Genomic DNA, 13,021 nt, shown 5'->3' on the forward strand with positions numbered 1-13,021 from the left:
TGTAGTATCAGTAGTAATATTACTTCATTAAGTATTGTAGATACAAACTGCAAAATAACACACATCTTGTTTGTAGCTGTTTTAGAAATAAATGAATGGTCATTTTGGCTTGACAGATATCAGCTATTATTATTTATTAGATATTAATTTCATTAAATATCAGAGACTCATTACACTAATGAATCTTGTGATTGCAGGGCGGCACGGTGGTGGAGTGGTTAGCGCTGTCACCTCACAGCAAGAAGGTCCGGGTTCGAGCCCCGGGGCCGGCGAGGGCCTTTCTGTGCGGAGTTTGCATGTTCTCCCCGTGTCCGCGTGGGTTTCCTCCGGGTGCTCCGGTTTCCCCCACAGTCCAAAGACATGCAGGTTAGGTTCACTGGTGACTCTAAATTGAGCGTAGGTGTGAATGGGAGTGTAAATGGTTGTTTGTGTGTCAGCCCTGTGATGGCCTGGCGACTTGTCCTGGGTAAACCCCGCCTCTTACCCATAGTCAGCTGGGATAGGCTCCAGCTTACCCACGACCCTGCACAGGATAAGCAGTTATGGATGGGCTTCAGTGTTTCCTGAAGCTTCATCTGGCCATCATTATCCATGTGTATTTCATGAAATTAATCCTAATCAGTGCGGCTACATGGGTTATATTTCTGCACTGAAGACAGATGAAATGGTTAATAGAGGAGTGTTAATGACCTCTTTGTGTTTGTGCTCCTCCTCTCTCTATCACTCTGTCTCTCTCTCCCCTTTGTCTCACACACACAGAATAAGGAAGTCACTCCTTTCAGACAAAACAAAACTGATCTCTCTCTCAGTGCGATTTTAGGAAAATGGCTGAGGCCAGTATTTCAGTAGCTCAGGACCAGTTCATGTGTCCACTGTGTCTGGATCTCCTGAAGGGTCCGGTGACTATCCCCTGTGGTCACAGTTTCTGTAAGGTGTGTATTAATGGCTGCTGGGATCAGGAGGATCAGAAGGGCGTCTACAGCTGTCCTCAGTGCAGAGACACTTTCACGACAAGGCCTGTTCTACGCAGAAACAACATGCTGGATGAAGTGGTGGAGAAACTGAAGAAGACTGAAGTCCAAGCTGCTTCTCCTGCTCACTGTTATGCTGGACCTGGAGATGTGGAGTGTGATATCTGCACCGGGAGAAAACACAAAGCCATCAAGTCCTGTCCAATCTGTGTATTTTCTTATTGTGAAACTCATCTGAAACCTCATCTTGAAGACCCTACTTTGCAAACACACACATTAATTGAAGCCTCAGCAAAACTCCAAGAGAAGATCTGCTCTGAACATAACAAGCTGATTGAGATCTACTGTCAGACTGATCAAGCCTGCATCTGTTATTTGTGTACAATGGATCGTCACAAAGGTCACGACACCGTCACAGCCACAGTAGAAAGAGCTGAGAAACAGGTGAGAACTAGAAATCTTTCCAGAATTAAATCATCTTAATTATAGTTTCCCATCTAGAAACAGGTGCTTTAGTCAGTGATATGATTTGAACTTTAATTTCAATGTTTGTATCAATCAGAAGGATTCTGTAAAAGCTGATTAAAATTGTCTGTGTTCTGGTGAACAGAGTGTTAAATTTATCTTCAGTAATGGTCGTAATCTGGTCAAACCAGTTAGTGAACATTTCAGCCAACGCCTGTGACAGGGCGAGGCAGGTGAACACACACACACTTTTTTTTTTTTACTTTTTATGATCCTTTATTTTTTACAAAAGTCGCATTAGATAATAAAATTAATGTGAATTAATAAATAAATATTTAATAAAGCATTTTAAATAAATTTGGCTAAATATAACAGTGCACAGTGTGAGTTAAGTTATTGCAGTGATTCTGCAATGCAGGTTTTGTGTAAAACAAAGTTCTTCTTCCACTACCGAGCACAGAGCCTCCTCACAACACCACACTGTCTTAAACATTTCCATATCACCCATACTCTTAAAAAAAATAAAATCAATCAAAACTCTGGATTTAGTCAGTCTGGACAGAATTCTCTCAGGGTCACAGTCTGTGTTTTGTGCCATTTTGTTTTTTCTACTTCAGTAGATTGCCATTTTGGCCTGGCCAGGGTTAACAGTAACCAGCTGACACATGGATTTGTTTCTCCGGACATATTTAAAACCAAAAATAAAAAGCTGAAAGGTAAAATTCATATCAAATGATCTTAAAATGTCCCCCAACCAATAAAACAGTGACTGCAACCCGAAGCAATGTAAAAAGACATAAACAGTTTCTCTCGGAGAACAAAAGGGACACTCTTGGGTGACCTCAGGGTTTAAAATGGAGATAAAAGAATTCACAGACACTGTACAATGTAAAATCTTCCACCTCCAAATCAATCAGAAGGATTCTGTAAAAACTGATTAAAATTGTATGTGTTCTGGTTAACAGTGTTAAATCTCTCTTCGGTGAGAGTCGTAATCTGGTCAGACCAGTTACTCAACATTTCAACATTTCACACACGCAGAGAATATTTTGGCAAAACAAACAAACAAAGCTGTTATAATGAGCTCCACCCTTCTCGGAAGGCTTTTCACTAGATTTTGGGGTGTGGCGGTGGGGTTAGTGTTCATTCAGCTACAGTGGTGCTTGAAAGTTTGTGAACCCTTTAGAATTCTCTATATTTCTGCATAAATATGACCTAAAACAACATCAGATTTTTATACAAGTCCTAAAAGTAGATAAAGAGAACCCAGTTAAACAAATGAGACAAAAATATTATACTTGGTCAATTATTTATTGAGGAAAATGATCCAATATTACATATCTGTGAGTGGCAAAAGTATGTGAACCTTTGCTTTCAGTATCTGGTGTGACCCCCTTGTGCAGCAATAACTGCAACGAAACGTTTGCGGTAACTGTTGATCAGTCCTGCACACCGGCTTGGAGGAATTTTAGCCCGTTCCTCTGTACAGAACAGCTTCAACTCTGGGATGTTGGTGGGTTTCCTCACATGAACTGCTCGCTTCAGGTCCTTCCACAACATTTCGATTGGATTCAGCGCTGCTCTTGCTCCTTGCGGAGGGTGATCAGGGCTTGGTACTGACTTTCTTGGGTAGCAGCAAGGGCATAGGTGACATTCTTGAGCGGGGAGGAATCCACTGGTGGTTAACTTCAGTATTCCTGGCTTTCGGCACCACTGTTAAATGTCCCTGAGGTGGGTGGAATACTGAAGTGCAGACAGGCGGGAAATGGTGTTGAACAGTCTCTTTTATTTGTCAGTTTGGCTTTTCAGCTTTAACATTATGTCTTGTCACACATATACACGTTCTCCAGTCAGGAGACAACCACCTCTTCACTCTGCCCCTCTTTTTCATGACTCTGTCATTCCTGCAAAACAGACACCCACACATCAGTTACCAGCAGGTGAGATCACTTTGCCACTCACCTTCCCTGGCCCCGCCCTCTATTCACTAACTGGTGCTTGACCACACCCACACTGCCAAAAACAAAAAAAACACACACAGAGTACATAACATTCACAGCTGTAAGAAACATGAATGTACTTTGAACTGACATTAATATGGAACCAGTTCGCTCGTACTGTATAAAAAGCTGAATGTATTTTATTTGTCCTCAGAGTGAGTTAAAGGAGGAGCAGATGAAATCCCAGCAGAGAATCCAGGAGAAGCAGAAGAAGGTGCAGGAGCTGAAACAGGCTGTGAACACTATAAAGGTGAGCAGTGAGCAGAGACAGAGCTGCTCCTAGAAACACACACAACATGGACAACGAGTCATTTACAGTCCCAGTAAGAGAGGGAATGATAGATGAGCTTTAAATCTTGTGTGTGTGTGTGTGTGTGTGTGTGTCCTAACAGCTCAGTGCACAGACAGCAGTGGAGGACAGTGAGAGGATCTTTACTGAGCTGATCAGCTCCATGGAGAAAAAGCGCTGGGAGGTGATGGAGCTGATCAGAGATCAGGAGAAGGCTGAACTGAGTCGAGCTGAACGACTCCTGGAGCAACTGGAGCAGGAGATTGCTGATCTTCAGAGGAGAGTCACTGAGCTGGAGCAGCTTTCACACACACGTGATCACATCCATTTCCTCCAGGTAACACTCACTGTCTGATCTACAGAGCCAGCTGTTCCTCACACACTCTCTAAAACACCTCTCATTAAGGGAACAATAAATGTCCCTGTCTGACATCACAAGTGGGTTTTACATTTCATTTGCTTTCTGTAGGTTTTAGCTTCTGGACGTCGCTCTCCTCTCATCCAAAGACCAGATTTTCACACATCCAGCGTCACTGTCCGTCAACATCTCTCATTTGATGGAGTGAGGAATTCTCTCTCAGATCTGAAAAAGAGACTCGAGGAATTCTGTGAGGAGGAATTCAACAAAATCCCTCCACATGGTAAGAGGAGCTGTTCCTGCTGGAGAAACACAGTGATGTGTTATTTCTTAGCGATGCTCCTGCTTTCTTTTCTGCAGACACTTTATTCACCCGACACTTTGAACTAAAACACTGATTTAAAATGAATAAACTGACTGGATCACTTTCAACTCTTTCCATCTTTTACACAAACTCATGTTTCTATTTTTCTCTCCACAGCTGCAGCAGTTCAGATCATTTCAGAACCAGAACCACAGAGCAGAGAAGAGTTTCTGAAATGTACATCTAACACACACACACTTCACATAAATATACTGTGTGAATTAAACCCAACATGTTCACATTGTTCAGTTTGTTTTTCTCTTTTATTTTAGATTTCTGTTATCTGACTCTGGATCCCAACACGGCACATCGTCGCCTCATTCTGTCTGACAAGAACAGAGCGGTGAAAGACAGTGGGAGAGAGCAGCTTTACTCTGATCATCCAGAGAGATTTGATTACTGGGAGCAGGTGTTGTGTAAGGAGAGTGTGTGTGGACGCTGTTACTGGGAGGTGGAGTGGAGCGGGGCTGGTGGTGTGGACATATCAGTCTCATATAAAGACATCAGCAGGAAAGGACAGGGTAATGAGTGTAGGTTTGGAGGCAACAATCAGTCCTGGAATTTGCGGTGTTCTTCTTCTTTCTGTTTCTGGCACAACAACATTAAGACTGAGCTCAAAGTTCCATCCCCCTCCAGAATAGGAGTGTATGTGGATCACAGTGCAGGAACTCTGTCCTTCTACAGCGTCTCTGATGCAATGAAGCTCCTCCACAGAGTCCACACCACATTCACTCAGCCTCTATTCACTGGGTTTGGGTTCGGCAAAGTTCCTGGGTTCGCATTCTACTGGCATTATGGTTCTGCTGTGAGGTTGTGTGATCCATAGTAAAAAAAAAAGTGTGGAGTGTTTTCTGTAAAATTCCTGCACGTTGCCACGTTGTTGTTCAGTCGTCTGTTTCACTAGAACACAATCCAGCCGCACAAAACACTCATTTTAATATTTAAGTTAAAACATGTATAATGTAAATGTATAACAATTAAAGTAGACTGCCTTTCAGATTTTTCGAATTTAGGCCATAAATAGAATTTTCCCTGATACCCAATTATTTTAGTGGACCGAAAGCTACTGAATTTGAGACTCAGACTTCAAATTTTATTACTTTTTTTTTCCTAAAAGAACAATTAATGAATTTAGAGCCACGTGGCCCTAAATTCTCCGCCATTTTTTCTTGCCTCACCGTGACCTTATCCAACATGCTATGTCGTGCATGAGGTGTTGGGATTTCCCTGTTGTGGGATACAAATTTGCAACCTGAGAGAACAATGGAAGACGTGAGTGTGCGCATGAAACATGGAAGACCGACTACAGTAACAGAAAGTGGGAAGAAAAGACTCTGTATTGCGAAGGAAAGGAAACGCAGGACCAAAATAATAACAACAAACACAAAAATCAAAAAGATGAATGTAACGGCTTCACTGATCTAGTGGACACTGAAACAGGCAGGCGGGATCAATGTCACTTTAGTTTTTATTTTTTAAACTGTCACTTAACACAAAACACGCTTTTCAGCAATTTCAAAATAAACTGTGTGCCACTGCACCGACATGATTTCAGCCAGGGGAAGAGATTTACACTGTGCACACACACACAGCATCTTCACCGGGCTCGTGCTCCACTCACCAACTGGCATTTGACCACGCCCCCCGCCACAGTGAAAAAGAACCATATACTGTCTTGCACAACGAAATAAACTGCGCAGTATGATAGTGAATTGAGAGGTTGTTCACCAGAAGTTGTGCAATATACAGTAGGTGTATAGTTTAATTACACACATTTTCACTCAGTGGTCTTCACCATCGCAATGATAAAAAAAGAACCTTCTATGTAAACTATCTAATGCACAGGAATAATATTTACATTGTGAAATCAATATATACTTTTCATTATCTCATCTCATTATCTCTAGCCGCTTTATCCTGTTCTACAGGGTCGCAGGCGAGCTGGAGCCTATCCCAGCTGACTACGGGCGAAAGGCGGGGTACACCCTGGACAAGTCGCCAGGTCATCACAGGGCTGACACATAGACACAGACAACCATTCACACTCACATTCACACCTACGGTCAATTTAGAGTCACCAGTTAACCTAACCTGCATGTCTTTGGACTGTGGGGGAAACCGGAGCACCCGGAGGAAACCCACGTGGACACGGGGAGAACATGCAAACTCCACACAGAAAGGCCCTCGCCAGCCACGGGGCTCGAACCCGGACCTTCTTGCTGTCAGGCGACAGCGCTAACCACTGCACGACCGTGCCGCCCCAATGATGACATCGATTTGCTGAATAAAATGATAGGAATAAGCTTCAGATCAACTTACTGAACAAATCTAAAATTAAGCATGAAAACATCATCAATTATGAACAATTAATCGATAACAAGGATTTGGAATGAGATCAGTGTAATTTTGTAGCTGGATTATTCAAGATTTCCTTTAGCAGTTGCTTCTTGAAAAGGGGCAGCGACATACTGTTTTGTAATTGTTTTTTTTTTTAGACTACTCCATCCAAAGGGTCGTCTATACATTAAAGTAAACTGTCGCTGATTAGATTTGGTTCGAATTGGTCTTGTTATTGCACTGTCTTGTGTTGTGTTTGTGGATATCTGAGTTATATATAATACTTTCTCTGTAATGTGCTGGTAAACATCAACTTCCATAGATGATTTTGTGAACAAAAAGACTAATCTGTAATTTGTTAATGTCATATATTGTTAATCCTTTTAAGTCATGAAACTAATTTGTTGAAGGGAATGTATATGACACATTTGAAGCGATCCTAATAAAGCGTTTCTGTAGTAAGAGCAGTGGCTTTAGCGTTGTTGGATAAGTGCTTGCCCATATAATATTACAGTATGTTCGGTATGGGCAAATCTAGGTGTAGTATAGAATCATAAGTGTTTTTTGTGATAGTAAATTTCCAACCTTTCGTATTATTCCGATATTTTTGTCTATCTTTTTGCTAATGAGCTCAACATGATTTTTCCATGCAAGTTTTTCATCTATTAAAACACCTAAGAAGCGTGTCTCTGTATGTTGTCAATATATATTCTGGCATTTTTATGACACTATTTTTTACTTTTTCCCACAAAGATGATGAAATTTGTTTTTTTTTTATATTTAAGGACAGTTTGTTTGCTCAAAACCACTTTTTTACCCCACTCATTTCAGAATTCATGGAGCTAACTAGGACATCAAAATTTCAGTGGGACATAAACAGGTTTGTGTTGCCTGCAAATACTAAAGTAAACAGTTTTTTGGATACAAATGCTAAGTCATTTACAGTGGTGCTTGAAAGTTTGTGAACCCTTTAGAATTTTCTATATTTCTGCATAAATATGACCTAAAACATCTTCAGATTTTCACACAAGTCCTAAAAGTAGATAAAGAGAATCCAGTTAAACAAATGAGACAAAAACATTATACTTGGTCATTTATTTATTGAGGAAAATGATCCAATATTACATATCTGTGAGTGGCAAAAGTATGTGAACCTCTAGGATTAGCAGTTAATTTGAAGGTGAAATTAGAGTCAGGTGTTTTCAATCAATGGGATGACAATCAGATGTGAGTGGACACCCTGTTTTATTTAAAGAACAGGGATCTATCAAAGTCTGATCTTCACAACACGTTTTTGGAAGCGTATCATGGCATGAACGAAGGAAATTTCTGAGGACCTCAGAAAAAGCATGGCTGATGCTCATCAGGCTGGAAAAGGTTACAAAACCATCTCTAAAGAGTTTGGACTCCACCAATCCACAGTCAGACAGATTGTGTACAAATGGAGGAAATTCAAGACCATTGTTACCCTCCCCAGGAGTGCATGACCGACAAAGATCACTCCAAGAGCAAAGCGTGTGATAGTCGACGAGGTCACAAAGGACCCCAGGGTAACTTCTTAGCAACTGAAGGCCTCTCTCACATTGGCTAATGTTAATGTTCATGAGTCCACCATCAGGAGAACACTGAACAACAATGGTGTGCATGGCAGGGTTGCAAGGAGAAAGCCACTGCTCTCCAAAAAGAACATTGCTGCTCATCTGCAGTTTGCTAAAGATCATGTGGACAAGTCAGAAGGCTATTGGAAAAATGTTTTGTGGACAGATAAGACCAAAATAGAACTTTTTGGTTCAAATGAGAAGCGTTATGTTTGGAGAAAAGAAAACACTGGATTCCAGCATAAGAACCTTATCCCATCTGTGAAACATGGTGGTGGTAGTATCATGGTTTGGGCCTGTTTTGCTGCATCTGGGCCAGGACGGCTTGCCATCATTGCTGGAACAATGAATTATAGTGGCGAATTCTAAAGGGAAATGTCAGGACATCTATCCATGAACTGAATCTCAAGAGAAGGCGGGTCATGCAGCAAGACAACAAGCCTAAGCACACAAGTCATTCTACCAAAGAATAGTTAAAAATGAAAAAAGTTAATGTTTTGGAATGGCCAAGTCAAAGTCCTGACCTTCATCCAATCGAAATGTTGTGGAAGGACCTGAAGCGAGCAGTTCATGTAAGGAAACCCACCAACATCCCAGAGTTGAAGCTGTTCTGGATGGAGGAATGGGCTAAAATTCCTCCAAGCCGGTGTGCAGGACTGATCAACAGTTACCGCAAATGTTTAGTTGCAGTTATTGCTGCACAAGGGGATCACACCAGATACTGAAAGCAAACATTCACATACTTTTGCCACTCACAGATATGTAATATTGGATCATTTTCCTCAATAAATAATTGACCAAGTATAATATTTTTGTCTTGTTTGTTTAACTGGGTTCTCTTTATCTACTTTTAGGACTTGTGTGAAAATCTGATGATGTTTCAGGTCATATTTAGATTAGATTAGATTAGATTAGATTAGATTAGATTAGATTAGATTAGATTAGATTAGATTAGAATTTTATTGATCCCTTTGGGAGGGTTCCCTCAGGGAAATTAAAATTTCAGTAGCATCATTATAGGATAAACAGAGAACAGAATAGAAAAAAGAGAGAACTTCTAGATAAATTTAGTCTTTAGAAAACTTCTAGATAAATAAATTAAGTATTTACATATACATATATATTAAAAAAAGATTTGAAAAAAGTCCAGCAGGAGAGGTATTGCACATTTTTATTGCACATTGTCCAGTATTGCTTTTTGTCAAGCTAGGCTACTGCTCCTTCCCGTCCTCTGTCCTCCTGTCCCCCCCCCGAGAGGAGTTGTACAGTCTGATGGCGTGAGGGACAATGGAGTTTTTAAGTCTGTTAGTCCTGCACTTGGGAAGGAGCATTCTGTCACAGAATGCTGAACAGGCTCCTCTGGTTGCTGATGACGGTGTGCAGAGGGTGACTGGCATCATCCGTGATGTTCAGTAGTTTGTCCATAGACCTCTTCTCTGCCACTGTCACCAGAGACTCCAGCTTCATGCCAACCACAGAGCTGGCCCGCCTGATCAGTTTGTCCAGCCTGGATGTGTCCTTCTTGGATGTGCTGCCCCCCCAGCACACCACGGTGTAAAACAGGACACTGGTGACCACAGACGGATAGAACATCCACAGGAGTTTCCTGCAGATGTTAAAGGACTGCAGCCTCCTCAGGAACTATAGCCTGCTCTGTCCTTTCCTGTACAATTGGTTGGTGTTGCAAGTCCAGTCCAGCTTGCTGTCCAGCCACAGCCCGAGGTACTTGTAGGAATCCACAGCCTCCACCTCGACTCTCTCGATCAGAACTGGTAATGACCTTGGTCTGGACCTCCCAAAATCGATGACCAGCTCCTTGGTCTTCGAGGTGTTGAGCTGCAGATAGTTCCTGTTGCACCAAACAGCAAAGTCCCTCACCAGGCTCCTCTACTCCTCCTCTCTGTTGTCCCTGATACACCTCACAATGGCTTTGTCATCGGCGAACTTCTAAACATGACACAGCTCTGAGTTGTAGCAGAAGTCTGCGGTATACAGGGTGAAGAGAAGAGGGGCCAGCACTGTGCCCTGGGGTGCTACAGTGCTGCTAATCACAGTGCCAGACATGATGTCCTTCAGCCTGATGTACTGTGGCCTGCTGGTGAGGTAGCTGGAGATCCAGGTGACCAGGCAGGGGTCCACTCACATCCTGTTCAGTTTGTCCTGAAGCATAAGGGTCTGGATGGTGTTGAAGGCACTCGAGAAGTCCAAGAAGAGGATCCTCACTGTGCCATTTCCCTGATCCAGATGCGAGTGGGCTCGGTGTAGCAGGTAGAGGATGGCATCTTCCACACCAACACCTGCCCGGTATGCAAACTGCAGACAGTCCTGGGCATGTTACACCTGGGGTCTGAAGAGGCTGAGGAAGAGCCGCTCCAACATCTTCATCAGATGTGAAGTGAGTCCCACCGGTCGGAAGTCATTCAGCTAGCTGGACTGGTTCTTCTTGGGAACTGGAACAATATATGATGTCTTCCAGAGGGTGGGTACTCTCCCCTGCTGCAGGCTGAGGTTGAAGATGCATTGGAGTGGTTCACCCAGTTCAGCAGCGCAGGTCTTCAGTAGTCAGGGACACACCTTGTCCAGGCCTGCTGCTTTCCTGTGGTGAAGCTTCCTCAGTTGACCTCTGACCTGGTCTGCAGTAATGCATGGAGGAGTCTGTGTTGAGGTGGGGGGAGGGGGAGGCTGCTGCAATGACTGGGGGGAGGTGTGTTGAGGGAAGAGGGAGAGATGGCTGCAGTGAGGGGGAGGGTGGGTGGTTGAACCGGTTGAAGAAGTCATTCAGCTCGTTTGCCCTCTCCACTGTCCCCTCAACGACTCTGGTCTTTGTGTTGTGGCCTGTGATGGTTTTCACACCTTCCCAGACCTCCCTCATGCTGTTCTCCTTCAGCTTCTGCTCCACCTTTCTCCTGTAGCTGTCCTTAGCTTCCCTCACGCAACGTTTCACGTCCTGCTGTGCTGCTTTCATTGCCTCCCTGTCTCTGCTCCTGAAGGTGGCCTTCTTCCTGTTGAGGACAGCTTTGACTTCCTGTGTTACCCATGGCTTGTTATTAGGGTAACACCGTACAGTCTTAGCAGGGGAGACCACATCTGCACAGAAGTTGAGCTAATCCGTCAGACAGTGTGTCAGGCCCTCTATGTCCTCACAGTGTGGGCTAAGCAGCACATCCCAGTCCATGGTGTCATAACAGTCTCTGAGGGCATCTTCCATTTCAGGGGACCACCTCCTGATGGAGCTAATTTGGACCAGGGGGGTGTACTTCGGCTGTAGACGAACCAGGTTGTAGTCAGACTTCCCTAGTGGGGGATGGGTGTGACTCTGTATGCATCCCTCACATTAGCATACAGCAAGTCAGTTGTTCCATTGCTCCTACTTGGACAGTCCACAGCCTGGTAAAAAGCAGCCCAAGTAGAGTCCAAAGTAGCATGATTAAAGTCCCCAGAAACGATCATAAATGCCTCAGGGTGCTGTGTCTGCAGCCTTGCTGTGACAGAGTGAATCCTCTCACATGCAGCAGCTGCGTCTGCCCTTGGAGGGATGTAAACACAGGTGGTGATCACGTGACTGAACTCCCTCAGCAGATAATATGGCCGCAGGCTAATGGCTAGCAGCTCCAAGTCTGGGCAACATAAGATTGTCTTTACAGAGATATGTCCCGGGTTACACCAGTGGTTGTTCACATAAATGTTGAGTCCCCCACCTTTGCCTTTCCCGCATGCTTTAGTGTCTCTGTCAGCTCTCACAACAGTGAATCCCCGCAGGTCCACGTTAGCATCCGGTACGAGATGTGTTAGCCATGTCTCCATCAAGATAAATAAGCTGTTCCCCTGGTAAATCCGCTGGTTGTTCAGTGCGGATAGCTCGTCGACCTTGTTCAGCAGCGAGTTCACATTCCCCATAATAACGGAGGGATTGGATGGTTTGCAGCACCGCCGGTTGTCCACTAGCCTAGCCTTCAGCTTAGCCCTGGCTTTGCAGCCACTGGGTCTCCTCCTCAGCTCCACCGGGATGGGGTGTCATATCCTGGCTCGTCCCATTGTTTTCACGGCCAGCAGTTCCTTTCTCGAATAAGCAAGAAAACTGGCTCCTGGTTGCGTGTTAAAGTTAAAAATATCCATGTGATATGAAGAAAAACACTATGTCTTCATAAGAAGAGCAGAAATGTAAAAAGGTGGAAAAAAGAGGTTTAAAGAACTAAAAACTACAGAGCTACTGGAGAGGCAGCCGTCTTCCACAGCACCACTACACTTTTTCTATGCAGAAATCTAGAAAATTCAAAAGGGTTCACAAAATTTCAAGCACCACTGTAGTATAGGGTGACCAGATTTCTCTAGTCTGAAACCGGGACACTTTTGCGCGTGACCATGCTCGTGCACGCACACCTTTTTTTTACGTAAACGTGACACTCAGAGAGGTGCTCTATCATTTTGTTGAAGCTCACATTTATCAACATCTCACATGAAATAAAACAAGCAGGCATTTTTGTTATCTAGTAGCATAGTGGTATACAGATCAGTTAAATTATGGTCAGACAACAGATTTTGTAATGGCTGAGAATAGGCCAGGCTATGTCCATAGGCCAAATTTAAACTGATTTATTTCACCTGTTTGTGAGAACACCAAGAAGAATGCATATGCACA

At 43.5% G+C, this 13,021-nt stretch overlaps 1 protein-coding gene across 1 annotated transcript; it reads left to right on the forward strand.

Moving 5' to 3' along the window:
* The first annotated feature begins 729 nt into the window (after positions 1 to 729).
* LOC132879131 (tripartite motif-containing protein 16-like) lies at positions 730 to 5,322 on the forward strand. Its single transcript, XM_060913707.1, has 6 exons — positions 730 to 1,415; positions 3,591 to 3,686; positions 3,829 to 4,062; positions 4,195 to 4,366; positions 4,565 to 4,624; positions 4,720 to 5,322. Exons 1-6 carry the CDS (start codon positions 825 to 827, stop codon positions 5,271 to 5,273), a joined length of 1,707 nt encoding a protein of 568 aa, XP_060769690.1. The 5' UTR covers positions 730 to 824; the 3' UTR covers positions 5,274 to 5,322.
* The last annotated feature ends 7,699 nt before the right edge of the window (positions 5,323 to 13,021 follow it).

The sequence above is a fragment of the Neoarius graeffei genome, chromosome 2, assembly GCF_027579695.1.
Source record: "Neoarius graeffei isolate fNeoGra1 chromosome 2, fNeoGra1.pri, whole genome shotgun sequence".
NCBI classification, from domain to species: Eukaryota; Metazoa; Chordata; class Actinopteri; order Siluriformes; family Ariidae; genus Neoarius; species Neoarius graeffei.

Coding starts and splice junctions, on each gene's coding strand:
- LOC132879131 (XM_060913707.1), top strand. CDS start 825: ATGGCTGAGGCCAGTATTTCAGTAGCTCAGGACCAGTTCATGTGTCCA. Junction 1,416..3,590: donor TAGAAAGAGCTGAGAAACAG/GTGAGAACTAGA, acceptor ATTTGTCCTCAG/AGTGAGTTAAAGGAGGAGCA. Junction 4,063..4,194: donor ATCACATCCATTTCCTCCAG/GTAACACTCACT, acceptor TGCTTTCTGTAG/GTTTTAGCTTCTGGACGTCG.